This window comes from Pollachius pollachius (genome assembly GCF_949987615.1).
Source record: "Pollachius pollachius genome assembly, chromosome: 1".
Taxonomy (NCBI): Eukaryota; Metazoa; Chordata; class Actinopteri; order Gadiformes; family Gadidae; genus Pollachius; species Pollachius pollachius.
In genome coordinates, this window is record NC_136934.1 from 7,990,075 (window position 1) to 8,017,671 (window position 27,597).

Consider the following 27,597-nt stretch of genomic DNA (forward strand, 5'->3'; position numbering starts at 1 on the left):
TTAAAATGACAACCTTCAATTATGTTTTACTTCAATAATAATTGCTATCACACGATAGGCCATTTCATGCCCCAGACGCTGATTCACTTACACACACATACTACGAACACAAGCACACAAAAACTCCCACATGCTCACACAAGGCCATGAGTTGGGTCTGTTGTGTTAAACACTAGGAGGTAGCTGTTATGTCTTAAATAAGTTTTACAGCGTCTGGGCCCAGAGTACATCGTCTGGGCCACTTTACAAAAGATCCTCCCTTAACTGATTATCAATGTTCTGACTTGTTTTATCAAGGAGGATGTTATTTTGTTTGGCCGATGTTGAAGATGAATGCAGAAATGGTGCCGGTGTGCTGATAACATCAAAAGGAATACATTTGAAATCTGTGACAATAACATCAGGGAGGTGTGATGTTTAAAGAGATATATTGCATTGTGTGTTCGGCAGAAGCTCAAGAGGGAGAGGCGTTCGTCTGGAAAGTGGAATGGTCTGATCCCTATGCTCCTCCTTGCAAAATAAAAATTAAAATATTACTCTTGAAGATAAATCACAGTACGCTGGGTGTCATCTTGCACTGTTGAGACCAATGTCTGTGTGTTAATCGGTGAAGTGAAAAACAGTTACTGATAGTGACTCCAAAACAAGATGGCTTCTTATTCTTTTAAGAATGTTGAAGATGATTTCAGATGCATTTTGTGCATGATATCTGTTGTGACCTTTCCACCCTGCATGCATTTATTCATCTATTTTTTACCGTTTGCATATGAGGGGCTCTGACTGACTATAAACGCAAACCAGCTGTCCACAACGCTTGAGTGGCATCTGTGTTTAACGCAACCATGAAAAGCATGTCTGGACAGCCCAAGAATCCATGGGTGGATCCAACCAGCACCGGGAAGCCTTGCAAAATAGTCTGAAAGAATGACTCCAGTGCTGTGGGACACAACAGTTACCAATGGAGCCAGAAATAACACGATAACAACCGAACGCCGGGCAGAATAAACCCAACGTGTGCACTCTACCCAGGCCTCCATGAGCAAGAAGCCTCACACCTGCGCCTTCATGACATGTATTGGCTTTGGATAAAGTGAATGAAATAGTAAATGGTGCACACACACAATGTACTCCAGAGAAATAAACTAAAACATTCAAAACCCAAAAGACGTTTAAACATTTAAACACCATCACCCAATCATCACCTCTGAGTCGTTCTTCCGTTTCGTCAGCTGGACGCACTTGCGCATCTTACAGATCTGCTTCCCCGTCTGGCGGTTCAGACAGTTCCCGCACGTCCCGCAGTTCTCCTTCTGCAGGCAGGGCACGCAGGCGCCACACTTCTTCCTTCTCTTCTTCTGGGGGTCCTCCGACGCGGGCGTCAGGGAGAAGAGCCCGGCCTGCTGGTGCTCGGTCTGGATGTAGCCGCTTAGCGGGGACAAGCTAGCCGTGCCCGACTCCTTCCCACGCCCGCGCGGGACGTGGGCATCCTCCGAGTCCAAGGGCCGCCGAGGACCACCGCTGGCCCCCAGGGGCCCCAGCAAAGCCAAGGGCCTGAGCATGTTGGCCCCACTGCCCAGCCCTAGGCCTCTCTGCCCTTGTTGAAGGGGAGGTTAAGAATAACACTGGTTTAAAAACCTACGGTTTCAGAGGTTGGAATAGACACCCGACATTATCCAAGGTGGCTGGATGATTTTCGCTTAAAATGACATCATCTTCACGTCAAACCAACTTTGGAGGAGTAAAGACCGGCGTTACCCCCCAAGGTTTTAAAACAGAGCAAATTTATGTAAAAGTTTGCTGCTCTGACTCTTAAATGCCCATGTGTATGGTGGACATTCATAGGTCCTTTAAAAATCTCTGTGGGTGAACAACACCCTGTTGTGATCAAAGTCCATGTGATGTTTGGTGTCATCTGGTCGTCACGGTGAAGACAGCCAGAAAAATTTCTCCCTCCATCCTGCACATTTTCACAAAGCTACGTCTGAAGACGCGTCCGGTCCAGGGGGAGAGGGGACCAGACTGCTCCTGCATGGCTACCCCTGAGGGAGGAGGAAGAAGGAAAATGTGGGAATAACTGTAAGATATTTAATACTAATGATGCAAACATGATTTGAATAGCGAATAGCGGGATTATCGTAAAGTGTTTACTAGTTCTAAAGATTCTCCAGGTGGATACAATTTAAAATCAACAATTAACTAATAAAACGTAAAGAACCAGAGAGATGAATGAATGTTGAATCTTAATATGAATGTTAAATGACTGCTGTTCCAATCATTCAAAGTGTTGTCAAGTTGTGTAACCAAAGGGTCACAAAATCAAAAAGCTGAGAACATGGTAGCATTCTACTCACTTTGCTTAGTTGAGTTAATAAACTGTTAGTAATCTTGACACTAAATAAATCAACATTAAAACTTAAAATAAATAACACTGGATCTGGATGCGGTCTAAGTCCTGTTGTCATTTGTACGAATACCTATAGCTCCGTGAGCACTTTACAAAGTGATAATAGTCGCACTCTCGATCAGGGGTCTTTGTTTCGTCTCTCTGAGAGTTGGGGGTTCGTTGCTGTCCGCGACATCGCTCTTTGTCCCGGGGTCACAGACTCCAGTCAACCGTCCATAAAGCCACTTGTGTCCAGAATGCCCGATGCCCTGTTTTCTCCACTGCCTGCATACTAAACATTGAGTCTTCAAAAAAATACGTCAATTTTTTTCTATTCGATAGTTGTGTACAGGCCCCTGAAACGATTTATTTCCATTTAGCTGCCAAACCTCTTCTCTGATGTGCACCTGCTGCCACATGTTGACTTTCCCGCCGGTATTCACGTGACGTTACGGACCACGGTTATAAGTTATAACCTAATAGTTACACATGGCCTACATTCAGGCCCGCCGCTCCCTATACGCAGAGTACGCAGAGTGCGTAGGGCACCAAGTACCTTTGGGGGGGGGGGGGGGGCACCAAAAATTATGGTTTGTAAAAAAAATTAAAAAATAAAAATAATTATTACATTATTGAATTAAAAAATATATATAAATTAGTTATGAATAGGCCCACCGTTGTTTTTTCTTAATTGCATAACCTATCACTCATTTTCGGCAATTATATGTTTTTACCTAATATATAAAAAGAGGCTCCCCTTCCCCCTCCCCCCCCCCCCCCCCCCCCCCCCCCCGCGTAGGGCACCGAAATGGCAAGCAGCGGCCCTGCCTACATTGTAAAACAATGACGTTCAATTTCACAAATTCAGGACAACCCACGTGCATTTTGCAATAAAGTAACCCATAGAATTTGATGAAAGAAAATGGAAAAATCACCTTCTATATCAAGTAGGCCGACGTTGTTTTGGGTCACCAACATCAGCGTATCCGTGCACGTGCATGCGACTGAACGAGGCTTTAAATGGGTGTCTCGTGCGTAAATGGCGCATGGTTTCTAACGCATAATACTTCATTGTATTATAACTCAACATCGAGTGGACAACATCCACAGGTAGCCTATACCATACAAATGCAAGACATGATTGATTCCTTATGTGAGCATAATGTATCGATTATGTTGCCGTACTATCCCGTCAGGCAACGGGCCACCTTCCCAAAAAAAAAGCGCGTGGCTTTACTCAGCGATTTTACTCCACGAGCACCGACGGCTCTTTAAAGTGGCGCGAGTCCCAGCGTCTTCCGACTCGCGTTTGATCGTCCACTGTAAATGTTTTCAGTAGGGGACACAAACAACAAACTAGGGAAGCTTTCTATTAACATCACACCGGGGTGCCTGCTGATTACAGGACGGGACATGGGATTCAGAAACGATTATAGAAGTCATGAAGCGCCAATCGACATCCTTACTCAGTGTTATCTCTTGACAGTTAGTGTTATCCTTTACAATTGTTATGCAAAATACATCTTTACGGTTGTGTTGGGTAATTAGCTCACTTCAGAGCGAAAATCGACACTTTCCCTCCAGTGTGTAACGCGTATACGTGTGCCTTTAGCGATACGGTGGTAGTGGACTTATGCTTAATAACCATATGATAATAACCAATATTTGGAAAACAGGAATACACATGATCAACATACCACAGTGGATGTCCCGATGATCCTCCTTTTGCTGCAGAATTGCTGCACAATTCAGCTTGTTGTCCTTACAGCATTTTTGCAAAGCAAAGCGAGAGCGATTTGGTGATATAGGTCTAACATTTAACACAAACTTTGTAGGCTATAGTCTACTTCATAGTCAAGACAAACACTTATTAAACACTTTTCCCTAATGGCAAAGCTTTAACTTCTGATGCCATACAGCTCTGAAGACTGAGGGATAAAAAAATCCAGGCACACCTCTCCAACTCTTGCCGATGGTCTGTGGCGTGGTTAAGAGGAGTTAAAAAAAGAAAACGGGAGGGGGAGGTTAGGACCAACTCTGCCAGTTGAAGAGGTTAAGAGTGGCCAGCAAATTACGGAGTGGAGTTCGATCACCTCGGTGGAGCGAGAGCCAGATCAATTCCGGTATCAACTCGAGCAATAAATTGGGTGGGACTAGGGTGTGTCTATGAAACTGTCTATGAATGTGCGTGTGCATTATACCATTATGTATAAACAGTATACATGTATAATGTATATGCATAAATCAATTGGATAAATCACGTGGAACATTTCTTTTATTATTGTAAAAGTCCTTTGGAGGCTTTCTGACAATCACACAAACAAAATACTGTGAACATAAAATTCAAACCGTAAAACATTATCTATAGGAACCAAGGAGTTTGTACCCTAAAATAACGTTTTCAGCATGTAACAGAGTCTGTTGATTAGTCTGGGTTTCCAAGCGATATATTGTATTTCGGATGTTCTTATCGAGCATATTAGTAATGTCAGCAATACACCTGTGCATATAAACACACGGTCAACCTCTGAGACACATCCAGAGGTTCACACACACTCACAGAACACATATGCACGACATCAAAAGAAAACTCCAAGCGATGCCCATGTTTCACAAATCAGAGATAAAACAAGCTATTGGGGGAGGGCAACCAGTGATAGTCAGTAGTCGGTTTCCTTTATTCCTCTGATTCAGCAGGATCAAAGAGGTAAAGTTGCCCACTGCCCAATGTAATGATCGCTTCATAGGGAGTGCATTGTCCACCTCAAAAAGAACGCCATATGTTCTGACATTGCTACATATAGACACATACATATTTAAAATAAAATAAAAATGTGAAAAAAAAAACAACAGGAGACATAAAAGGAGATCTTATAAATAATCAATACGACAGATGAAACTCTATTCTAATTCGCTTGAGTGGATGAAAGCAGTGAGCACACCCTGCAGGCCCCATCGCGTACTACCACTCAATAGGACGGCACCAGCGTCACATCTGGTCAGTGGAGAACTGTATTCAGAACTACAGAACTGCTGACAGAGCGGTCAAAAAAATAAAATGATGGAGGAAGTCAGATTTGAACAGGAAGGAATGTAAACCCCACTTAAGCGGTTAGAGATTTTTTACTGGGCGAGAGACAGATAGAATGAGGAAGAAGTAATGTTAACCAATACTACCTGTCTCTCGGTCTCTCTATTGGTGAACAATTAAACATCACAACAGACGTTGTGTCCCTACTTGTTCTGTGGAAGAACACGTGTGTGTAATGTTTATCTGAAGCAGAATCGGCTCCATTAACTTTGTCTTACTAGAAGAATTGAAATATTTTACGTAATAGAGTTTGGACAAAAAGCTACATGGCCTGCCGTGTCCCCAAGTAATTTAAAGGTTTGCTAACAGCTAACTGCTAGAAGTGATGCCCCTGCACTCTTAAGTATTGAGGGTGAACCCTGAAATGTTGAAAGACCATCTTGATACACCCCCTTCTCCGTCTTTGTAGTGGTTCGGTCCAGTGGTTGACAGAGCACCAAGGCCTCTATGTCCGGACCTGGAACTTTCCGGCCTTGGTCATGTACTTGATGCCTTTGAAAGGTTTGTACTTCTCGCCGTACATGTCCAACCGATTCACCTTCAGTCCTAAAAAAATAAATAAATAAAATAAAACAATGAAATAAGTTTAGATATTTTATTATCTGAAAAATCGATTATTTTTAATTATTAATTATTCATAATTATCTTAGCATATCATGTATAAATACTTAATTAACAATTGCTATTTGTTTGAAAGAGGTGCCATTTTGATCTTGTAATTCCCAAGGGTTATTTGATGAGCCTGGCGACACCTAGTGGCATTTACACATAACAGCACCCTTACGTGACAGCCATGTGTCTGTGTAGAGGAAAAGGTACTAATACTATTATAGATTATTACTATATTACTACTAGTCCTGTAACTACTAGAAAGTAACAGTGTGTACGTGTGCGCGTGCGTGCATGCGTGCGTGCGTGCAAGTGTGCGTGCGTGTGTACCTGAGATGGCCATCTGCTGGATCTTGAACTGGATGTTGATGCTGGGGTTCTCGTCTGGTTTGGAGGCCCCAGCTTGCAGGCTCATGGAGCCCTTGAGGCTGGGCAGCTTCTGGGGGTTGATCTTCCCGACGTCCCACGTCAACATCTGGAGGGCAGGGACACGCATGGGAGAGTTGCCTTTCTCAAACTTACCGTACACACAGCACATAACAAACATTGTTACAGTTCCAAGATTGGTGACCATGGTTGAATTCTGAACGGACAAAATGACGTTAGATATCTATGTAGCACCCTTGTAAACACTCTGGTATAGATTGTATTATATATTTAGGCCTGTCAAACGATGATAACCCTGATATGCCCATAGAAATACATTCTCTGGGCAAGACCTTTCAAAATCACACAAAAAAAATCAAAAGTAAAATAAATAAAGACAACATGGGTTAATGTGTCAATTTTAATGAATCGAATTAGAATAAGACCTTATTGACCTAAGTGTTATTATCTCGCAAATTTTAACAGCCCTATTTATATAACCTCATCCTATGCAGGTAAAAACATCTTTGGTTAGATGTTTCATTCACTTTTCACCTCATAGGCACGATCACCCCAACGTATGATTACATCACCCAACCTGTTAGCTGTTGGGGGGGGCAAATGTAACCATGGTAAAGGCAGGGGAGGCAAGGTGTACGTTACCATGGTCACGGGATGAGAGAGGGGAGGGGGGTCACTGTGTACGTTACCTTGGTGACCGGGTCGAAGGTGTAGGTTCCCTGGGAGGCGCTGAGGTTGGCGTTGAGCACTCCGCGAGGCAGCTGGCTGCTGACCAGCACGGCCTCCACTCCCTTGCCCATGGTTTGCTTAGGCCCCAGTGTCAGGTCGAAGCGGCCCTGCGAGCTGCCCTCCCGGAACGTGATGTTGTGTTTCACGTACACTGGGATGGCCACCAGACTGCAACCCATCGACACACAATACAGTAATTGGTTGAACATAAGTTCTTAGCATAGGCGACCCCAGTGGCAACCGTGGCGTTAATGCCATGCTCGGTGCCAGACCAGTTGAGCTAGACATTTTAACTAAGATTAGGACTGCTGAGAGAGTGCAGCGGAGCCTTCACTGACAACACCTGCGGGAGGGCGGTGAATATGCCCTGATTCTGCCTGTATAGTATGAAATCTACTGCAATTTAATAGCCAATATTACTTTGTTACTTTTGAAGGAATCACATTAAGAAGACTAAATACAAGATCAATACAAACTGGGTCACAAACTATACAATGACAAACAAAGTAACCTATTTAACTCTAATTCAAAACACAACATAACCGCTGAACTCATCTATTTGTATCTCTGTAATCTCCTAGTGAACTAAACGGGTACAAGCTAAGCTAAAAAAAAAGAAGCTCCAACTACAACACAGATGGAAACCAGTACCTTCGATAGCCTACTGGATAGCCACTTTATGAAGACAATAAGGAGGAGAGGAGGAAAGTGTGATTAAATGATGAGACAAGTGGTGCAAGTTAGACGGACAGAGAGAGAAAGGGAGGAGAGAGGGAGGACGAGAGAGAGAAATGGACAAAGAGAGGGCTGAGCAAGAGATAAAGAAATAGGAAGTGAGAGAATTGAGTGAGAAAGAAGGAGGAAGAATAAGGCTGAAAGTGGGGGACATAGAGAGAAACAGACGGAAAGAACGATTTAGAGAACGTGAGTAACACACTGAGTAGGACAAAATAATAAGACAAAAAGGGAGTATAACAGAAAAAGGGAGAACGCATAAGAGATGAGAGAGAGAGAGAGAGAGACTGACTTCTGGGAGCTGACGTGGTAGGAGAGGAGCCGGAAGTTTCCGTCCGGAGGGATAAAGGAGAGGATCCTCTCCGCCTCCCAGCGCTTGAACCGCACGCACGGGTGGAAGCTCACGTCATCCAGCAGCCGGGGATTCTGGGTAAAGTACACACAACAACTTAGGGGAGGTGGATGCCAGCTTGACAGTAGAACGGGATGCAGTTGGAAGGGAATACACCTGATAAATAAAGTAAGGCCCGAACTGTCCCCACGAGAGTCATGAATCACACAGTTTTGAACCCACCTGCATGTTTAATTACTTAAATAAATAGGTAATGTTAGTAGGTAGGTTAAGTTTGTTATTATTTTAGGTTTACAGGTGAGAAAAAAAAAGGTCTAAAAGGCCCATACTGGAGTAATGTAAATGAGTTATCATAGGAGACTACGCTACGTGTCGCTATTCTACGCGAAGCAATTCTACGCAAAGGTCTCATGCTCAGTGCAGCTCACGGGTTACAGACGCACCATGAAGGAGAGGGTGAGGTCAGGCATGCCGGTGAGTTTGACACACGCGTCGATCACTCCCTGGATCTCTGCCGTTATGGTCGAGCCTGAAAGGGGACATCGAGAAGAGGGGAGACAATAAGTTACCATAAGACGGATGCATCCAAATTGCAACCATGATGTTTTACACTTAAAACTGTGAATGTACTATTACTATTATGGCAGTTATACTGGTCATGTGGTGCTACGGTACTACTTGGATAGAAAAAAAATAAATAAAAAATCGACCCAAGAGTAACGTTTCGTGTTTGTGTTAAGAAACAGGCAGAAGCAGGTGCCATCACACCTGTGCCATCTGTATGAGGGACATATGCTGAAGTAAGAAAATAGCGCTCAATAAGGAGTACCTGTTCTGATGATTGTTCAATCAACCCAAACACTAAACCAGAATGAAATCAGTGGGTGTGACATACAAATCATCGAACATACTCTGGTTTTACATTGGCTGTGGTGCTTTACAGAAACAGCAGTACCTGATTTGTCGATAATGACGTCGATCTCCTCCACCACGTCAAAGTACGCCTCGTTGTTGGTGTATTTCACGCCCGTCCTTCGCCACGGCACCACCGACAGCTGGCCCGTCGGCAGCTGTTCCCCGACGTTGGTGCTGCCTGCCGACAGTTGGGCACGAAACCAGGGTTGTAATGAACAAACATTAAAGGTAACATATTGTACCACCAGGTTTGAGTGTGATTAGTTATTACAAGACGTGTGATTAGTCATTACAAGATATGCGTGTCCACCTAGATGTGTGACGGATAGGTGAGCAACGTTTGCTACAGTCCACTGGGTAGGCTGGAAGACTGATCTATCCAGCACACATCTAGGTGGACACGCCCACTTGTGATATTAGAAGATATCTGATTTTCAACGGCTTGTAACGGCTAATCACACTCAAGCCTGGTGGTATAATATGTCACCTTTAAACGGAGACACCTAACAGCTAAAGTGTTCACCATCACAAGCATAACCTGTGAAGGGGAAGGGTGGGGGGGTCCCTGTAATGTTGTTGACCAAAGCTTGGGGGATGGGGGGGGGGGGTTACCTGTGATGGTGTTGACCATGGTACGGAGGATGGTAGGGGGCTTGATGAGCTCCTTGAGGATGTTGGACTCGGTGGCGAGGGGGAAGCCGTTGTCCAGCATCTCTTCCAACAGCTCGTACACCACCACCACGTTGTCTTTGATGGCGGCCTCTGTGCACACTCCAAAGTAGTCCTGTGGACACGGTCACAGCGGGACAGGGTGAGAGGGGACAGGCGTGTCTCCTCGGTCGTTTCATATGTGTACAAAAGAAAAGCGAACATGTTAGGCAGTCAAAGCTGGGTAGCAGAGGGCAAATAGAGATGGGTGTGGCTGGATGGGTGGCTGGATCAAATGGTATTAACGTCAATGCTGCACCGAAACATCCTCACTTGTTCAACTGTTGTGGGGAGACCATTACCTGTGATGATTTGCAAACTAAAATACATCTCAAACCTAACGGTGGCGGATATTTGGATATAGCAGGAGAAGAGTTTCCGTATTCGATGGTCGGACACATAGGTTGACAGTTAAATAAAGTGGGCTTACGGCTTCATCCACCTTTGAGAACCTAGCAAACAAACAGAGGGGAAGGAGGACTAGGGGATACGATACTGAAATCCATCAAATCGAAGAAACAGAAAAATAAAGGGAGGACGAACATCAAATTGAGAACCGGCGCCCGTACCTGGAACGTGTCTACCACCCTGTGCAGGAACTCGATGACGAACAGCGGTGGAACCTCGCTCTGGATGACGGCCACAAAGTAGATCCTGTGGCGCAGAACGCTGATGAGGTAGTGGTGTGGCGTGGGAATGACCGGTGGGACATTCTCCGGCTCGGTGGCTCGCTCCTGGGCCTCGAAGAAGTAGTCGCACACTGAGCGACTCACCACACTCTTCCAGTGTTTCTCCAGGAAGATGTCCCCGGAAGAGTTCACCAGGAACAGGCTGTGGATCATTGTGACCGGATGGCTGGATGACAAGAACCACAACAGAATATTACAGTTTGGTACATAGGTTAGACACTCAACCCAAAGAGACGTGCCGTTGAGCCGGATACTTGTCATTAAGGGCAATCTTGCTTAAGGATGTCTGGACGTAGGCTTCAGTCTAACCCAAGTGCCTTTTAACTGGGAGTAGAACGCGCTGGCAACTACAGTACTGACTCAAGAACGGCACTGAGAACAAATGGGTAATGTCAATGTAATAGAATGTAATGCTATTTCATTTCTCTACTACCTCTGCTATAAGGATGAAATACACATACAACAGAACTCTCAGTGTTGGGTAGGCTGCTTACTGTCACTACCATGCTTTGCCATCAAAACTGAAACTAATACAGTGCCAGTTTTTTTTGCTCACATGATTCTGACCTGGGTCGAGGGGCTTCTCTTCCAGGCCTGAATCATCCATTTCCGCAGGTTACCAGTAGCCAAGTTGGCTTTGGCGTACGGATAGGTGCATATTATCCACAAGATACCAATGTTTTGTATAACATAGACAAATATTGACCTAAATTAAGTTTACAAGGAACTATTCGTGACTTTTGAGGACGGGAAAGGAGACACCGGCTTCTTCATTAAATATGCGACTGGGCTATCAGGTTCGGTCCTGATGAAGGCGACCTGAACACCCGAGAGCTGCCATCCCAACAAGCGTCCCGTAATGAAATATTTTCGTTGGCTATCCGTTTCATAAGCCCAAGCCAGGCAAGGACAACATACATCCAACATCAGACCCAATGCATTATGAGATCCCTCCCCCTCTATCCTCACGGTGGTCTTGTGACAGCCCAAAGCCCGTCCGTACATGATGGGAGGGAACGGTAGACAACATTACAAAATGCCTACAAATGAGACAAATGGTATTCGTATGTTATACAAATGAAGTCACTCACCGAAGACAAATGCAAAACGTTCGTCTCGCCCTTTTCCTTAATTCAACGAAAAACTAGAAGCCGTCGTTCGGATTGCTTCTGGGTGGAGCAAATCGTGTTTTGAGGCGGACCCTAAAGGGAGCCAATCACATGATGAGAACCGGGGAACAGCCCGCCTTTTAGATGTGATTGGACATGAATGCGGAGGCAGATGACTCTAGGATTAATCTGATTGGTTACCTACGATATACACCAATAAAGGCAGATCCTGGGTATGTTTGTCTGACATTTTGTATCGTGTATCCGATTTCATATTGTGCCGTGCTGGGTGATGCATAAATTATGACACAAGATTATGTTGTTGGCTGGACTTGAAATAAGCATTTCAAGTTTTGGTTCAGCCAAATTAATGACAATTAATTTACCTAGACCCCCTTTTCACCACCGCGCTCAGAACAAGACATTTGCCAAAATGATCTAGAACTAAACATTGTATACCTGCTGCTGATATGAGAATGTGGTTCAGCTGTAGTAGGGCTTATCTAAATCTGACTAAATACTAACAATGATAAATGCATTAATGAATTACCTGTAGTGCAATACTCCTTTGAATGACTGCTTGGGATGAGCCGCATCATTAGGCATGCGGCTTATCTTCAGCTCCAGGGTTTCTTGAAGACTACGAGCCTGACTTCATTCATGCACCTGCATGCCTGCCAACGTGAGATCCAAGATATGATATCAACCAATAATTAGGCCTACGACAAATCCAGATTCAAAATGTACTTACGGTAATTTAATTTAAACACAATTTTGGTAAATGATTCTCGCCCGAGATGTTGATTCCTTTATAATAAGAAACTTTATTATGTAGGCTAGGCCGACATAGCGACCGAGGTTTTATGGACCCTGAACATTTTGGTCTGGCGGGCGGGCAACACTCACAACCAAGAAAAGTAGAAAGTTCCCTGAAACATGAATGGCTCAACATAATTTATTTTCATTTTATGTTAAAATGTACAGAGTTCTTTGAAAGTACTTGCTAAGAAAGGAAGAAAAAAAAACGATTAAATGGAAGTACATACAGGGACAGAAATCATCGATAGGCGGCGTATCAGAGCGCATAGCGCCGACTTCCCCGCTGGCTCCGCCATCGCTCCTCTCGTCATTTGAACGCTCCTCTCGCTTAGCTTACAATGCACCATGAACAATACAAAGGATACAAAAAGGGGAATCAATATAAACAAACAAATATACTGAGCTCATTTTTACATGCCTCTTAAATGTAAGGAATTCATCTTATACACAAAGTAAAAAAAATAAGGAACAAATAAACAAAAAAACACTAAATAACCTTTAGATATTTGTTTTTTCCTCGTTTAAAATAGCATTAATATACTACACAAAGATAGAAAATCTAGAGATGCGATGGAATGAAGAGGTTAAAGGCATCTTAAAGTTACTAAAAGTGAGTGGTAATTTTTTTTGTTTTGAATTTCTTAGTAATTGTTACCCAAGAGTCGAGCTAAAAAATATGTTTTTTTTCCTGAAACAGAAGTGGAAAAAAAAATGACAGTACCAATATCAATGTCAGAATTTCCTTTTTATATTATAGAAAAAACAATTTCTCTACAACAGGTTTTCTAAAGTCAAAAAGAGTCAGCTTGTGTCATAAAAGAAAGCTGCCCAGTCTGATAAAATTCAGAGAGAAACGAACCAAACAAACCAAAATGATAATAATAATAATAACAAAATAAAAGTACAGAACAGAACCAACACACAAAAATATGAAGCATCAGGTCTGAAAAACAAAACCATCCAAAATAATCCTCTTTTGACTTTGAATACCGGAACCGTGGAGCCGAAGGGGTGATGTTCTCCAGCGACTCGATTTGAATGCCATAACAAACAGGACCTCATCGCAGTCTCAACCCTCCATCTCTGTGTGTGAGCGTAAGTGGAATGGCTCGGCAGTCGGCGATCTTGCTGTTGAAGGCCATTGTGTCGCCAATAAGGAGTGCAGACTTTTACAAAAAAGTATTTCCTACAAAGGTTAAACAGTTGAAATGGAATATCCGCCGTTTGATCTGCAGTCTCTAAGCTGCTGGGGAGAGGAAGGGGGGGCTGTATACATATCTGTCAGTGGAAAATGTGATAAGAGGCCCAGTTGAATTTTACACCCACAAGCACTGGCCACCAGAGGGCGCCTGCGTGCCCTGTCCGGCGCGGTTGTGCTGTTGTACTGGGAAGTAGCAGGATATTTACATCTAGAGACAGAGAGCAGCAGTGCAAATGTTAAAAAAAACAACAAAAAAGAGATGCTACACCTTCCACCTGACCAAAAAGGGGATCCACCTTTTCTACCCTCCACCAGAAACTAATTGACGCCATTGGTCTGAGCAGACCGGTTCCTGTGTCGGGTTCCTCTTCCTCGTCACAAAGGTGGGTGACCATTCCAGAATGCCACATGTATAAAGACCAAAGCGTATGAGAGGTCAGACTTACAAGTAATTTACATTAAAGGTCAAAGACAAAAAAAAAAAGAAACAAAAAGCAACATGATGTAAAAAAATAAAACTAAGTTCCAACTACGATGTCTCATTGTCCCTTTTTGAAGGTAAGGCTTCCTATGTCAATTAAAAGATTGTGTGCATGGCTGAACCATCGCTCAGTTGAACCATTTATCGAATGCATCACTTTTCGTATTTTTTCTTCAGAAGCCAGGTCCTCTTGTGGAGCGCGTCGGGGGTCTCGCCCCGCGTGTTCCTCCCCCCCCCGTGAGAGGAAATGGTCGGCAGCACCCTGGGGTTCAACCGCATGATGGACCCGTGTCCGGAGAGGAAGTGGTCGCCATGTCCAGAGGGGGATGGGCCGTGCCCAAAGGGTCCACGTACGTACAGATACATACACACAAACAAACATACACACACACATACACACATATCTCACTCGCACACAAACAGACAACCCCCCTCCCTCACCCTCACTCCCAACCGCAACGCTGCAGGTGGTCAACCCATACACAGTCAGTCGGATGGGAGGGGGCAGGGCTCTGGGAGTCCTACTTAAGTGGAACCAATGACCACGTAGAAAAGAAAAACAGGAATCTCTTCCTGCCTCTCGCTCTCTCTCGGCCTTTGGGTGCGGCCTATGAAGAGGATGACTGGGCGCAAATGGACAGCACAGCGGGGGTGTCAGGTCAACCCACCGACACCGACACCACCACCACCACCCCCCCCTCGCTCATCTGCTCATGTACGGCGACTGCTTGGGGACCCCGGCGTAGCTGTGGTGCGAGGGGCCGGTGTACATCATGTTGCCGTGGTGATTGGGCTGCATGGGCTGCTGTGGGTACCCCTGGCCGCCCATCATGCCCATCTGCATCTGCATGGGGTACTGCGCCGGCTGGTTCATGTAGGGCGGGTTGCCGTGGTAGCCGCTGTTCATCATGGGCTGCGGCATGCGGTAGCCGGCGGCCGACATGGCGTTGAGCGGCGTCATGTTCATGGAGTTGTAGGCGCCCGGCGTGGGCATGAGGTTGGACATCATGCCGCGCTGCACGGCCAGGGTGCGCGGCGTGCCCTGCATGGTCACCGCGCCCGAGCTGCGGCCGTACAGCTGCTGCTGGTGCGGCGCCGGCGCCAGCTGCTGCGTGGCCTTGGAGCGGATTGCGATGTGGCCCTTCACCGCCGCCATCTGCCCCTGCAGCCGCTGGCTGTGGCCGGGCGGCGCCAGGCCAAGGTTGCCCGGCGCCATGTTGCCCTGGAGCTGCAGCGAGCACAGGTTCATGGAGCCCGACGACAGGTTGGCCGGCGTGCCCATGGAGGGCTGCCCGCCCTGGGAGTGCGGCGAGGGCGCCAGCCCCGGGTTGGAGAGGGATACGCTGGTGGCGTAGGAGGTGACGGAGGCCGCGTGCGAGTAGGGCATGGGTAGGTGGGGGTCCACGATGCCGTTGGTGAGCTGCTGCAGCTTAGCCAGGCTATAGGTGGCCGAGGGCTGGGCGTAGCCCCCGGCGCTGAAGTCCGGCCCCATGCGCTCGTAGAGGCTGCGGCCGCCGCCGCCGCCGCCGCTCTCGGGGATCTCCATGATCATGGGCGTGGAGGCGAAGCCGTTTCCCATGCTGCACTGGGACAGTGCCTGCTGCTGCTGCTGCTGTTGCTGCTGCTGTTGTTGCTGCTGTTGTTGCTGCTGCTGTTGTTGTTGCTGCTGCTGTTGTTGTTGCTGCTGCTGGGAAGGCGTGGGAGCGGAGGGCTGGGAGTTGGCCTGTTGCTGGGAAACCTTCTTCTGCTGCTGGTTGGTGCTGGGCGGCCGTTCGATCACCACGCAGTTCTGCGGCGACTTGATGCCGCAGCCGGGGGTGACGGACCGCGGCGGCTGGGGCCCGCCGTTGGAGCCGGCCTGCTGGACGAGCCCGCAGCCGCCCATGGCGCCGCCGGAGGGGGCGAGGCCCGGCGTGGGGACGAAGGAGCAGCTGCCGCCCTGGGAGGCGGAGGAGGGCGTGGCCGAGCCCGAGGAAGACGAGGCCGCCGACGAAGAGGCGGCGGCGACGGCGGCGGCGGCGGCGGACATGCCCGCCCCGTTCCCGGCGCCCCCCATGGTGGAATCGTAGCTGCTGGGGTTGTCGTAGTTCTCCGTGGTGCTCTCGATGCTGCCCAGGTCGCTGAAGCCGCTGTCCACCACCTGCTGGGAGTGGTCCGACACTGACGGCACGTCCATCATGGGCGACGTCTCCATGCTCTGCTGCGAGGGCGCCGACAGCGAGCCGGGGTGCTCGGGGGTGATCTGGGCGTAGCTCCCGCCGCCGCCGCCGCTGTTGCCCCCGGTGGGGCCGGGCGTGCCGCCCCGGGGGCCTGCAGGCCCGGCGTCCATCAGGCCCGGCGTCAGGCCGGGGCTGTTGACGGAGCGCGCCGACTGGCCGGGCGGGGCCAGCGGCGGGGGGTTGGGCAGGGGGCTGCTGTGCTGCGAGGCTCCGCACTCCTCCACCAGGGCGAGGGCCGCCTCGTCCTCGGGCTCCCCGGCGTGGCTGTAGCTCTGCAGGGTGCGGCAGGCGGCCAGCGTCTCCTCGCAGTCCTGGTAGGCGCCGTGGTGCGGCGGGGGCTCCGTCTCCTCGTCCTGGGCCTCGCCCTGCGTCAGGGACTGCACCGCCTGCACCGTCTCCAGGTCCAGCTCGTTGGAGTGGTGGCCGTGGTGGGAGTGCGGGTGGTGCTGCTGCTGCTGCTGCTGCTGCTGCTGCTGGTGGTGCGTGTGGTGGTGGTGGTGGTGGTGGTGCGGCTGGTGGTGCGGGGGCCCCAGCTCCTCCTTGAACTCGGGGTGCTGGTGGTGTGGGGCGTGGGGCGGCTCCATCAGCAGGGCGACCGCCTTGTCCTCAGGGTGCGGCGGCGGGAGCTCCGGGCCCGCCGCCGGGATGCCGGTGACCGTCTCCACGGCGGCCGCCTCCTCCTGCTCCCGCTGCCGCCGCTCCTCCTGCTGGGGGTCCGGCGCCGGGGCCGGGGCCGGCGGCCGACCCTTGGCCTCCCGGGGCTCCTCCTCGGCCTCTTCCTCCTCATCGTCCTCCTCCTCTTCCTCCTGCTTGCTGACAAACTCCCGTGGGGCGCGGTGCTCGGTGTCTATAAAACCCTCCCCGCCCTGGGGCTCCTCCTTGACGGGCGGAGAGCTGGCTCGTGAGGCCGGCTCTTCGTCCTCCTCCTCCTCTTCCTCGTCCTCCTCGGACTCCTGGCTCTTCCTCTTCTTACTGCTGCTGCTGATGACGTTGTTGTTGTTGTTGTTGTTGATGCTGCTGCTGCTCTTGTCCTCCAGGTGGCCGTCGCCTTCGTCGTCCGCGTCATGGTCCTCGCTCCGCCGGCTCCCGGAGCCCGTCATGGCGGTGGGGCGCCTGTTGGCGCACTCGTCCTCATCCTCCCTCTCCTCCTCCTCTTCGTCCGCCTCCTCCTCGTCTTCCTCCCTGTCCTGAGGCCGTGGCGGCGGAGCCCTGGGCCCCGGGGCGCAGGGGACGGGGGTGGAGGCCGGGGACAGCATGGGGCGGGACGGCGGGCGGCTGGGCTTCTCCTCCTCCCAGCGCCTCTGCGACTCCTCCTCTTCCTCGTCATCGTCGTCATCCTCCTCCTCCTCCTCCTCCGGCTCGGAGACGGGGGAGGGCTTGGGGGGAGGCGGCGGGGGTGGCGGCGGCTGTTGCCGCAGGGCGGGGTTCTTGGGCGGCCGGCCCCTCCTCTTGGGGATCTTCTGCTCCACGGGCTGGGGCAGGAAGTCGTCGTCGTCGTCGTCCGAGTCCCTCTGCCGCGGGCGGCCGGCGGCGGCGGCGGCGGCGGCAGGGCGGTAGGGCGCCGGCTGCAGGCGGCCCAGCTGCCGCTCCGCCTCCTCCTGGGCCCGCTGCAGGTACCAGCTGCGGGGCTTGCGGCCGGGCTTCATCTTGATCTTGGGCGGCAGCGGGGCCCCGGCGCGGGCCTCTGCAGCCAGCCGCTGGTTGGGCCCGCTGCCCGGGGGCCGGCCGGGGCCCCGCTTCTTCCAGTGCAGGGGCTTGCGGCTCTTGCCTTTGGGCCAGCCCTTCTTCTTCTTGATGGGGACCTCCGGGTTGTGGGGCAGGGTCTCCGGGTGGCCCGACGCGGGGGCACCCATGGGTTTCAGCGAGGGCCTCAACTCTGGAACGGGAAACCAGAAGTCCATTAATAAAAAGGGTCAAACCCCGAGATGCATCGACGTTGTATTATTGTTAAACCTTCACCGAGCGTGGCTGCCAACGGCTGGTGGTCATCAATCAAAGCTTATTCTTATTCTCGACACATCGTGTGTTCCGCCCTGGCCGGACAGCTAGACAGATTTACATCAAATAACCCAAGACGTAAACATCCATTGAAGTATTTTCAAAGGATTCCCTACACACACACACAATCGCCCCACACACACACACACACACACACACACACACACACACACACACACACACACACACACACACACACGCACGCGTACCGTCGTCCTCCTCAGACTCGGAGAGGTTGGAGCGCCGGCTGCGCTTCAGGGCGGGCTCCGAGGGCCTCACGGCGGAGCGGGCGGGGGGGTAGCGGCGGAGCGGGTGTCCCAGCGAGGTCTCCTCCTCCAGCCGGGGCATGGGCCGCTCCGAGTCCGAGTCCACGAAGGGCTCGTCCAGCACCTCGGTGGTCTCCGAGATGGTCTCCGTGACGACGCTGCTGTGGGGGTGGCTCTGCCGGCGAATCCGCCGCTTTCTCAGCGGCTTCTGGGCGAGACGGGGGAGAGGGAGAGGCGGGGGTTTCTTTAAACACGTGTGACGTTATTGCAGCGCCTACGGGCTACGCGGTTCGTTATTTCCTAATTTTTAAAATCGATTGGGGACGGCTCGCTCAGTGACATTACTGACAATTGCGAGGGGGGGGGGGGGGGGGGGAAATCAACCGTTCACGCTCGTGCGCGTTGTCGGTAACGGCGTCATACGACGTGCGTGAGCCCCGATCAAAGCGGTTGCGGCTAAGCACCAGAGCGGTGCCAGCCTAAGGGTACTGTTCCTCCTCCGCTCACCTTGCACTTCAGCCCCAGGGCGGGCTTAGAGAGGACGGGCGGGGAGCTGGTCCTCCGGTCCTCGTCCTCGTCGTCCTCCTCCTCGTCCTCTTCGTCGTCGTCTTCGTCGTCGTCCTCCTCGCTGCTCTCGCTGAAGCAGCTCTTCCTGCCGGGCAGCTCCGAGAGCCGGGGCCCCAGGGGCAGCTGGGGCAGGCCCTCGTCTTCCTCGTCGTCGTCGTCGTCGTCGTCCTCGGGGAGCTCCACCCTGAGCCGCGGCTTGGGGCCCCTCTTTTTCCTGGGCGGGCGCCCTCTGCGCGGCGGCGTGGCCGAGGGGTGGCGCCCGGCGGCCAGGGGGTGGGAGGAGGACGACGAGTTCTCCAGGGAGAAGAGGGAGGGTGGGCATGAGGAGAAGCCCGGCCCCTTCCTCCGCGCCTCCCGCAGCTCCTCCTCCTCCTCGTCCTCATCCATCGGCGGCGGCGGCGGCAGCCGGTTCTTTGGGGGGCGACCGACCCGGGGACGGTCCTTCACCTTCCCCCAGGGCCAGTTCTTGGGGGGCCGTCCCCGCGGGCGACGCTCCCCGTTGGCCGGGGGAGGCGGGCGGGACTCGAGCCCGGCGGGGGGCGGCGGGCAGCGGACCGGGGAGCGGATCGGGGAGCGGGCAGGGGAGCTGTGGTTCATGGGAAACCCCGGGAAACACTTCCTCTCCTCCTCCTCCTCCTCCTCCTCCTCGTCCCCCCCTCGCTCCTGGTGGATGTGCCAGGAGAGAGGAGAGATCTTGTGGCTGGGCTTCACCTGAGGAACACACACACACACGACACTTTGGGTCAGATTCTGCTTATTGCAAAGACTCTCTTGCGATTGTGACACTGCGAGTCACAATACAAACTGCTTCGCTCTACCCTGACACTTCCGGTATGTTCCTATTCTGATGTACATCTAATGGTTTCTCAAATGCTATTCATGACGCTCTATTACACGCTTTATGATTTTAATCCCCATAACGATTATCAAAAAAGTTCTGCACACACAAACAAAGTCAAAATGCGGATTCATTATTCACGTCATCCAAGTTCAAGTGGAAAAATGTTAAGGAAAACCACCGGAGAATCTCTAATCCGTCTCCCGTGAAGACGAGTGCCGTTACCTCCTCGCGGGCCTCTTCCTCCACCTCCTCGTCGTCGTCGCGGTCCTCCCCCTCGCCGTCCGACACCACCGTGTTGGTGACCACCACGGGCGTCCAGCGCAGACACTCGGGGTCCACGTCCAGCGGCCGCGGGCGGGCCTTCAGCCGGCTGATGTGGCTGGACACCAGCTTCTCCCGCCTTACCAGCACCAGCCTGGCGGACGCACACAGAGATCGGTTTGAATACCTTTATTCAGCGCCACACCTTGTTAAGGCCCAGTTATGGTTCCACCGTGATAAGACGGAAAGCAAGGGGGTTTACTGACACATTATGGCCTTGCGGAGCCTCCTTGCGTCCACCGCGAGGACCTGACGCGCGCCGCCTCAAAAAATTGTAACCTTGCGTCAAGGCGACGCAGCAGCAAGTGCTGTGATTGTTCAGCTGACGTAACCCGACGCAGAACCCAAACAGGTTCACGCTAGGCCTTGAGATGTAGCAACCGCAGGGGCTGAAGGCTGTTTGGCTGCCCCAGCAGTCTGATGGCCCATAAAGAAGTAACCCTGTGAGGAGTACAGTCACCCTACGGCGGGGGTACCCATCAGCGTCTAGGAGAGGAGATCCATTTGGGCTGCTTGTTAGTGCTCGTTTGAGCACCGTTTTTATAGCCCATAGGAACCACGAGGATGATGAACACACTTTGCTATTCGTCCAGCGTGCCAACGCGTGCCAACGAGGATATTGGCATCGTCAAAGCCTTGTAAACATCATTCTTTTTTTTTTTAAACGTAACGTTTGAACCGTACAATTCATTATACTACTGCTCCTTTGTCATTCGGCGGGCGCCTTCATCCCACGCGACTTAGCCATTCAAATATATTCACAAGCCTCAAGGACGCCTACAGGCAGACTTCAGACCGGGGGATTAGACCGCACGAGTCCGTAGGGTGACGTTGGCAGACGCTGGGAGCAGCTCCTCATGAATGGACTGCTCTCTCTCTCTCTCTCTCACACACTCACTCTCTCACTCTCTCACTCTCTCACCGGTCCCCGCGCTGCTCCAGCATGGTGAGGTTCTGCAGGGTGGCCGTGATGTCCTGCGGGCAGATGCCCGTCAGCTTGCTCAGCTGCCGGATGCTGAGTTGCCGGTCGCGCACCTCGTGAAGACACTCCAGCACCACGCTGTGCCAGTAGGCCATATAGGACAGCCGGCCCAGGTCGGACAGGGGCTTCTCCGGGGAGCCCGGCTGGCCCTCGCGCTTGGACAGCAGGTAGCCTGTGGAGGAGGGGGGGAAGGGGGTTACAGAGATGTAGCAGCCACCCTAACCAGTACTCGGTCCTTGGTATTATCACAATACGCACAATTCGTACGCTGCAACTGAGGGTCGTGACATTGGCTACACGGTCATCGTTACTACGGTAGGAGGCCTAATATGGTTTATTTCCTTCTCCGAGAAAGTTCTTATTTTGCTGCTGTATTTTAATATTCAATTTGACTACAAAACCTGGTATCTCGGTAAGTGGATATTTTTCTTCCATGACAATGTCCCTCCGAAGCACAAGGAAAATGGTCAGCCTGTCAGGACAGCAGCTGACATATTGGGTTACTGCGCACGTTCTGTCTCCATTTTGTATCAGGTATTGTTCAACGGTTATTATGCGACAGCCATTTCGTTATCTTTATTATTATCCAATCATTTAATTCCCCTGTGTATTTACCTTTAAAGGCCATTGTGTTTTCTCCCTCAGGATCATTTCAAAGTAATCTCTACACTCGCACGGATTATCGAGTCCAGCTCCTCAACACATCTCTTCTTACCGTCTGGGAAGGAAGGCAATTGCAATGACCCAGGTGTATATACACCAAGCTGGTTGCCAGGCAACTATGCAGATGCCAAAGCTAATGGATACTACACATGGATATGCCCCACAGCGCAATAAACCCTCAAACTGACAACTCTGTTGCCAGGAAACGTACTGGTACCTCCCACCACGCAAAACAAAGCCATCAAAAATGCAACAGGTCTGGCGGGCCTGGGGTGTGCGCGTGTGTTTTTGTGCGTGCGTGCGTGCGTGCGTGCGTGCGTGCGTGTGTGTGTGTGCGTGTACGCGCGTTCGAGTGTGTGTGGGTTCTAGTGCGTGTGTTTGCGTGCGTGCGTATTCTGGTGTGTGTGTGTGCGTGTTCTAGTGTGTGTGTGCGTGTGCGTGTTCTAGTGTGTGCGTCGTAGTGCAACTCACTGAAATCGATGAGGAATCGTCCGTAGCCTCGGCGCTGGTACTGGGGGAGGATCATGATGCAGGACACATTGTACTTCTGTTGACAGTGTTTCTCCTGCAGAGAGGACACACACAGACACACCTTAGAGCAGGAACATTGAGCCAGACAGTGTGTGTGTGTGTGCGTGCGTGCGTGCGTGTCTTAGGGTAGACACTTTAGGGTCGTGTGCTTGATGGCTTGATGTAGATAGCGGTAAGACAACCACCCATCACCCCCTCCCCCCCCAGCTAATTGCATTGCTTTTAGCAGCAAGGTCGCATGTTAATGTGGGCACCTGCACACTGAAGCGAGTTTGTTCAGCGCAGAGAGAGAAAGCATGTGTGGTGGAGAGATCTCCTGTGTGGCTTAATGTTTTTGTTCTCATTTAACTGGAAGGCATCGCCACTTATTTCTGCTTTAATTGGGGCTTGGGCGTTTGCAGACATCAGCAGCTGTCTGGCTTTCCGGAACCTATTCACGTGTAAAGATCTGGTAAAACCCTTTCACGTTCCCAAAATACAGTCAAGTCAATGGCATGGAAATATTTTGCAAGCGCTTCGAGACAAGAGATGGCATGGGGCGTTGGGCTCAGGTCGTTGGGCCCCAGAGTGGGCGGGGCGGAGAAGGGCATACCTTGGAGAAGTACCCGACCAGGTGGCAGCCCTTGCTGTCGTTCTGGGTGAGCACGTAGAAGAGGAAGGGCTCCACGTCGTAGTACAGGGTCTTGTGGTCCAGAAACAGCTTGGCCAGAAGACATAGGTTCTGACAGTAGATTGTGCTCACGTTGCCGTCCACCTGTGGGAAGGAAGGAGACAGGGGGATGAGGTGGGAGGGAGATAGGCGGACTACAAGGCGGTCTGATAAACTCCAATAAACGCTCCTTGAAACCAAGCGAAACAGAGCAAGCAGAGACACTACCACCCGCACACACACTGCCATCTAGCCTCCCCCCTCTTGGGACCGAGACCGAGAAGCCAACAGAGAGCTAGACTCGAGTGAATGACAATAGAGAGAGATAGCAAGAGAAAGAAGCAGTGAGAAGCCTGTTGGCTCGCTGCCAAGCCTCTGAGCACCTTAGCTGAGTGGACAGTGTACGATCGTGGCACACACACCACGCCGTCTAGGGCTGCAGAAAGCCCTTAAGAGAGCAATGCCGTTCCGGTTCAAGGACCAAACAGTGCACTGGCTACCAGCTCGATTCTACGACCTCCACATGAAGGGAGGCAGTGCCGGTAGAGAGCAGAGAGGCTCTCTGCTCTGAACAGCAGAGAGGCGTGCAGGCGGAGAGAGCTTGATTTGCTAAGTTGGCTCACGGCCACAAGTTCGAGAAACAGAAGAAAGACATCTGAGCCCGGTCTCTCTGGTCGAGAGACGAGTCGTCCAAGCAACTAACAATGAATACAGGGAAGACGGAAAATAACCAATGCCTAAACTAACAGATTGGGACACTTGCCTTGAGGGAAAAACGCAAAATGATGCATCAAAATTATCCGACACAATCTAGAGCAATAGTTAAACAAACAAACAGAGTTGAGAACTTCCCTTCAAAGAAGGTGTCATTGATACACAAAAAGAATCCTACAGAATCTGGACGATCGTGGTGATTCCTGTACCCAAGGACGTCAGCATTCCATCCACGCTCGCCTGCAATCAGCATTTCGGGTTGTTTGGTGTTGCCATGGCAACACTTCCAGCATAGCGCAGCGGCAAAGCTGCGTGTCTGCCGCCCTGATTGCAACCGTGTCATTTGCGGGATCGGTCATTTTACCTCCTTTTTCCCTCCAATCTGGCGCTACCCTTTCCCCCCCCCCTCTCTCATCCCGGACCACTCCACAGGGAGGCAGGTGTGCCTTGCCGGAGCCTAAACCACAGGGCGCCGGCCCTCACCTCAAAGACGGAGACGTCGTCCTTCCTGTAGATCTCGTTGGCGGGCGGGTGGAACCAGCTGCACTTCCTCATGTGCTGGTAGAGAATGCTGCGGCTCTTCATGTAGCGCAGGCAGAACTCACACAGGTAGAGCTTGGGGAGCCTAGGTGGAGGAGGAGGAGGAGAGGAGGAAATAAAGTGTTTTAAGATTAATCTCGAGGTGAATATTAGCCAGTAGAGAGAGGGCTGCATGAAAAGCAGAGACTTTCCCCAACTCGACACTTAGAAATGTGCTAAATCAGCCGCAGCAAGAAACGCTAGGTTAATATATTCAAACCTAGCGTTTGAATATATTAAGCGGATATGCAAAGCAGGGTCCCCGGTTAGGAATGAGGAACTGAGCTGTTAAGGTTCACAGTCCAGTCATTTTTCACTAAATTAGCTCACATAGTCTATTAGCCGGCTCTTATGCTCCAGCCGTGTGTTCCAATACAACGCAAGCTCATGACATTTCGTATTTATTTTGAATTTTCCGCTACTTAACACATTTCTTATTAGAGTTAGGGTTAGGGCTGGGTGCGTGGAGTCTGACCTGCTGTACTCTTGGGGGTAGGGGGACGAGTACCACGTCTGGATCTCGTACTTTCCGAACTCTATGACCGACGGGCATCGCATCTGAGGGTCCGGTGGGCCCTTCACACCCACTTTCTGCAGGAGGTCAACCAATCAAACTTTATTTACATCACGCTTTCATGCAACAAGGGTGCAACATAAATAAGATGAGGGAGGCTAAGGGAAAACAAGTTTAAAATAACAAACTAAATGTATGTAATGTAAATGTTGATGAAGTAGAGTTTATGTTTATGCGGTGAGGTAATCGCTTATGATGTATAAAGGAACATAGAGATAGGGATTAGCATGGGGTGGCCAGACAGATTACACACTAGGGATTAGATTACACCCCCCCTGATTATTGAGGCTAATGAGCTGTGGAGCACGAGAGGAAAAACACCAACGCTCAACAGCCAATTGGGTTCAATGTGCACTTCATGCTCACAGAGTGAGGTGTGTGAACTACGACACACTTGCGCACACTCATGTATGATTTCCAGTGGAATTCTGGCAGGGGCTGGGCTCCCATGCACTCACGCTAGCAGCCAAGTAGCTTTGACTTTTAACCATTAGCATGCGTAAGGCATGCTGATGGCTATGAATCACCTGTGTGTCTGTGTGCGTCAGTGTGTGTACCTGTAGAGCCAGCTCCTGGATATGTCTGAACAGCTCGATGTCCTTCTCCGTCAGGTTCTCGTGGCCGGGCAGCTTCTCGTCGTCGCTGCAGTCCTGATTGTCTGGAGGACAGCGGACAACACCGTGTGTAAACACCAAACACAACCTGGATTATCTAGGCTAGGGTGGCTAGAGTAGGGGTCTAGGGTAGGTGGTGTAGATTAGGGGTCTAGGGAAGGTGGTCTAGAGTAACGTGCTAAAGGAGGGGTCTAGGGTAGGTGGTCTAGATTAGGGGTCTAGGGAAGGTGGTCTAGAGTAACGTGCTAAAGGAGGGGTCTAGGGTAGGTGGTCTAGATTAGGGGTCTAGGGTAGGTGGTCTAGATTAGGGGTCTAGGGTAGGTGGTCTAGATTAGAGGTCTAGGGTAGGTGGTCTAGATTAGGGGTCTAGGGTAGGTGGTCTAGAGTAGGGGTCTAGGATAGGTGGTCTAGAGTAGGGGTCTAGGGTAGGTGGTCTACCGTGGGGCTCTAGGATGGGGGCTCCAGAATAGTGGTGCAGGGGAGGGGGTCTAGAGAAGGTTATTTAGGGTAGAGGCCTGCCAGGTAGCCCCCTATTGTAGGGTAGAGGCCTAGGGCAGGGGGCTGCCAGGGAGCCCCCTGTTGTGTGGTAGAGGCCTAGGGCAGGGGGCTGCCAGGGAGCCCGTGGTGGGGGTTGTCCTTACCCATCCGGTCGTCTCCATCCTTGCGGTTGGCCTTCTTGCGGATGCGGCACTGCTGCGAGTAGTCCACCGCCTCCTGCCGCGCCTTGCGGCCCTCCGGCGACGGCGTGAAGAACTTGGTGAGCGCGTCGATCAGCCCCTTGGTCTTCTTGTTGAAGCGCAGGCTGCCGCTGTCGCCGTCCTCGTTGTCCTCGCGCAGGGAGAACAGCAGCCGGTCGTCGCCGGGGTAACCCTCGCACGACGAGCTGGACGACGAGTCGGGCGAGGCCGAGCGCCGCCGCCGCCCCCGGCCCACCAGCTTCTTGAAGGGCCGCCCGGGCCTGAGGGGGGAGGAGAGAGAGAGAGAGAGGAGGGGAGGGGGTGTGGGTGAGGAAACCTGGAGAGAGCTGGATGTGGATGCGGGCTGACCCGCCGGGGAAAGCGACCGTCTACTTACTGTTCTTCTCAGTCTGAGAAGGGCTGAGGTGAGCCAAGGGTCATGCGCACTTACACGCATGGCCACACACACCCCCACACCCACACACAAGCTTCATGGCATTGCTAAAGGCACTGCGGGAAGCTGGCACTCACACTGATGGAAGGCAGGAATACAACTAATTAAATCATATCTTTGGAAAATGGTAGCGTTCGGAAAAAGACCAACATAACATAGGTTAATTAAACAATAACCCATTTCCATTTGGTTTATTCCACCTCTGTTTTTAGCTTTGGCTGTGTGCTCGAGGATGCTGGCTTGCCTCGTGTGTATTCACACAGTTGGCAGGCAGGGGCCCCCTTGCTGTGCTTCTCAACATGGGGCCCCAAAACACTGAACAGCAGGGGGCCATGTTCCTCGCTTCCTACCTGTTTTTAGGTCGTCCCAATGGTGCATTGTAGCGCCGTTTGATTTGTGCCGCCTTTTCGTGTAAGAGCTTCCTTCCCCCCTTGTTCCTGGGCTGGCAGATCTGACAGATCCACATGCCTGGTGGGAAGAGAGAGAAAAGATGTAGAGAAAGAGAGGGCGTGGGAGACAGATCGAAAGAGGGGGCATGGGAGATGGAGATTGAGGTAGAAAGAGACAGTAAGGAAAGATAGATTGAGGGGAAAAGAGAGTGAATGGAACGGGATAGAGAAAGAGTAAGAAAAAGCATGAGATGGGACCAAGAAACAGAGGAGGATTAGACCGTCATCCCAGGCTGCCGTTAAGGTGGAATCGTTGTCAGCGGTGGGTCACAGTTACAATCTAAAAGGTGA

At 51.1% G+C, this 27,597-nt stretch overlaps 2 protein-coding genes across 4 annotated transcripts in view; both read right to left on the minus strand.

Moving 5' to 3' along the window:
* Positions 1 to 4,662: 4,662 nt before the first annotated feature.
* On the minus strand, positions 4,663 to 12,358 carry ap3m2 (adaptor related protein complex 3 subunit mu 2). 2 transcript variants are annotated; one of them, XM_079745788.1, is made up of 10 exons: positions 12,258 to 12,358; positions 11,690 to 11,800; positions 10,479 to 10,764; positions 9,814 to 9,985; positions 9,242 to 9,379; positions 8,730 to 8,815; positions 8,227 to 8,360; positions 7,160 to 7,367; positions 6,414 to 6,558; positions 4,663 to 6,020 (listed from the first exon to the last, which is right to left on the minus strand). In XM_079745788.1, exons 3-10 carry the CDS (start codon positions 10,749 to 10,751, stop codon positions 5,920 to 5,922), a joined length of 1,257 nt encoding a protein of 418 aa, XP_079601914.1. In that variant the 5' UTR covers positions 10,752 to 10,764; positions 11,690 to 11,800; positions 12,258 to 12,358; the 3' UTR covers positions 4,663 to 5,919. The 2 variants fall into 2 exon arrangements, with proteins under 2 accessions (XP_079601914.1, XP_079601915.1); XM_079745789.1 differs by lacking the exons at positions 11,690 to 11,800; positions 12,258 to 12,358 and adding an exon at positions 11,166 to 11,182.
* A 290-nt stretch (positions 12,359 to 12,648) lies between these two features.
* Positions 12,649 to 27,597, minus strand: part of kat6a (K(lysine) acetyltransferase 6A) — a 29,317-nt gene continuing 14,368 nt past the window's right edge. The window contains exons 6-17 of one of the 2 annotated variants that reach the window (XM_079744947.1): positions 27,208 to 27,325; positions 26,368 to 26,684; positions 25,670 to 25,770; positions 25,014 to 25,129; positions 24,443 to 24,584; positions 23,189 to 23,350; positions 22,537 to 22,630; positions 21,343 to 21,574; positions 20,322 to 20,514; positions 19,199 to 19,969; positions 18,635 to 18,896; positions 12,649 to 18,303 (exon numbers count right to left, since the gene is read on the minus strand). In XM_079744947.1, the coding sequence (XP_079601073.1) occupies positions 14,912 to 18,303; positions 18,635 to 18,896; positions 19,199 to 19,969; positions 20,322 to 20,514; positions 21,343 to 21,574; positions 22,537 to 22,630; positions 23,189 to 23,350; positions 24,443 to 24,584; positions 25,014 to 25,129; positions 25,670 to 25,770; positions 26,368 to 26,684; positions 27,208 to 27,325 (5,900 nt within the window). In that variant the 3' untranslated portion in view covers positions 12,649 to 14,911. Of the gene's footprint in view, positions 18,304 to 18,634; positions 18,900 to 19,198; positions 19,970 to 20,321; positions 20,515 to 21,342; positions 21,575 to 22,536; positions 22,631 to 23,188; positions 23,351 to 24,442; positions 24,585 to 25,013; positions 25,130 to 25,669; positions 25,771 to 26,367; positions 26,685 to 27,207; positions 27,326 to 27,597 lie in introns of both variants that reach the window. The other variant, XM_079744946.1, reaches the window with a different exon arrangement.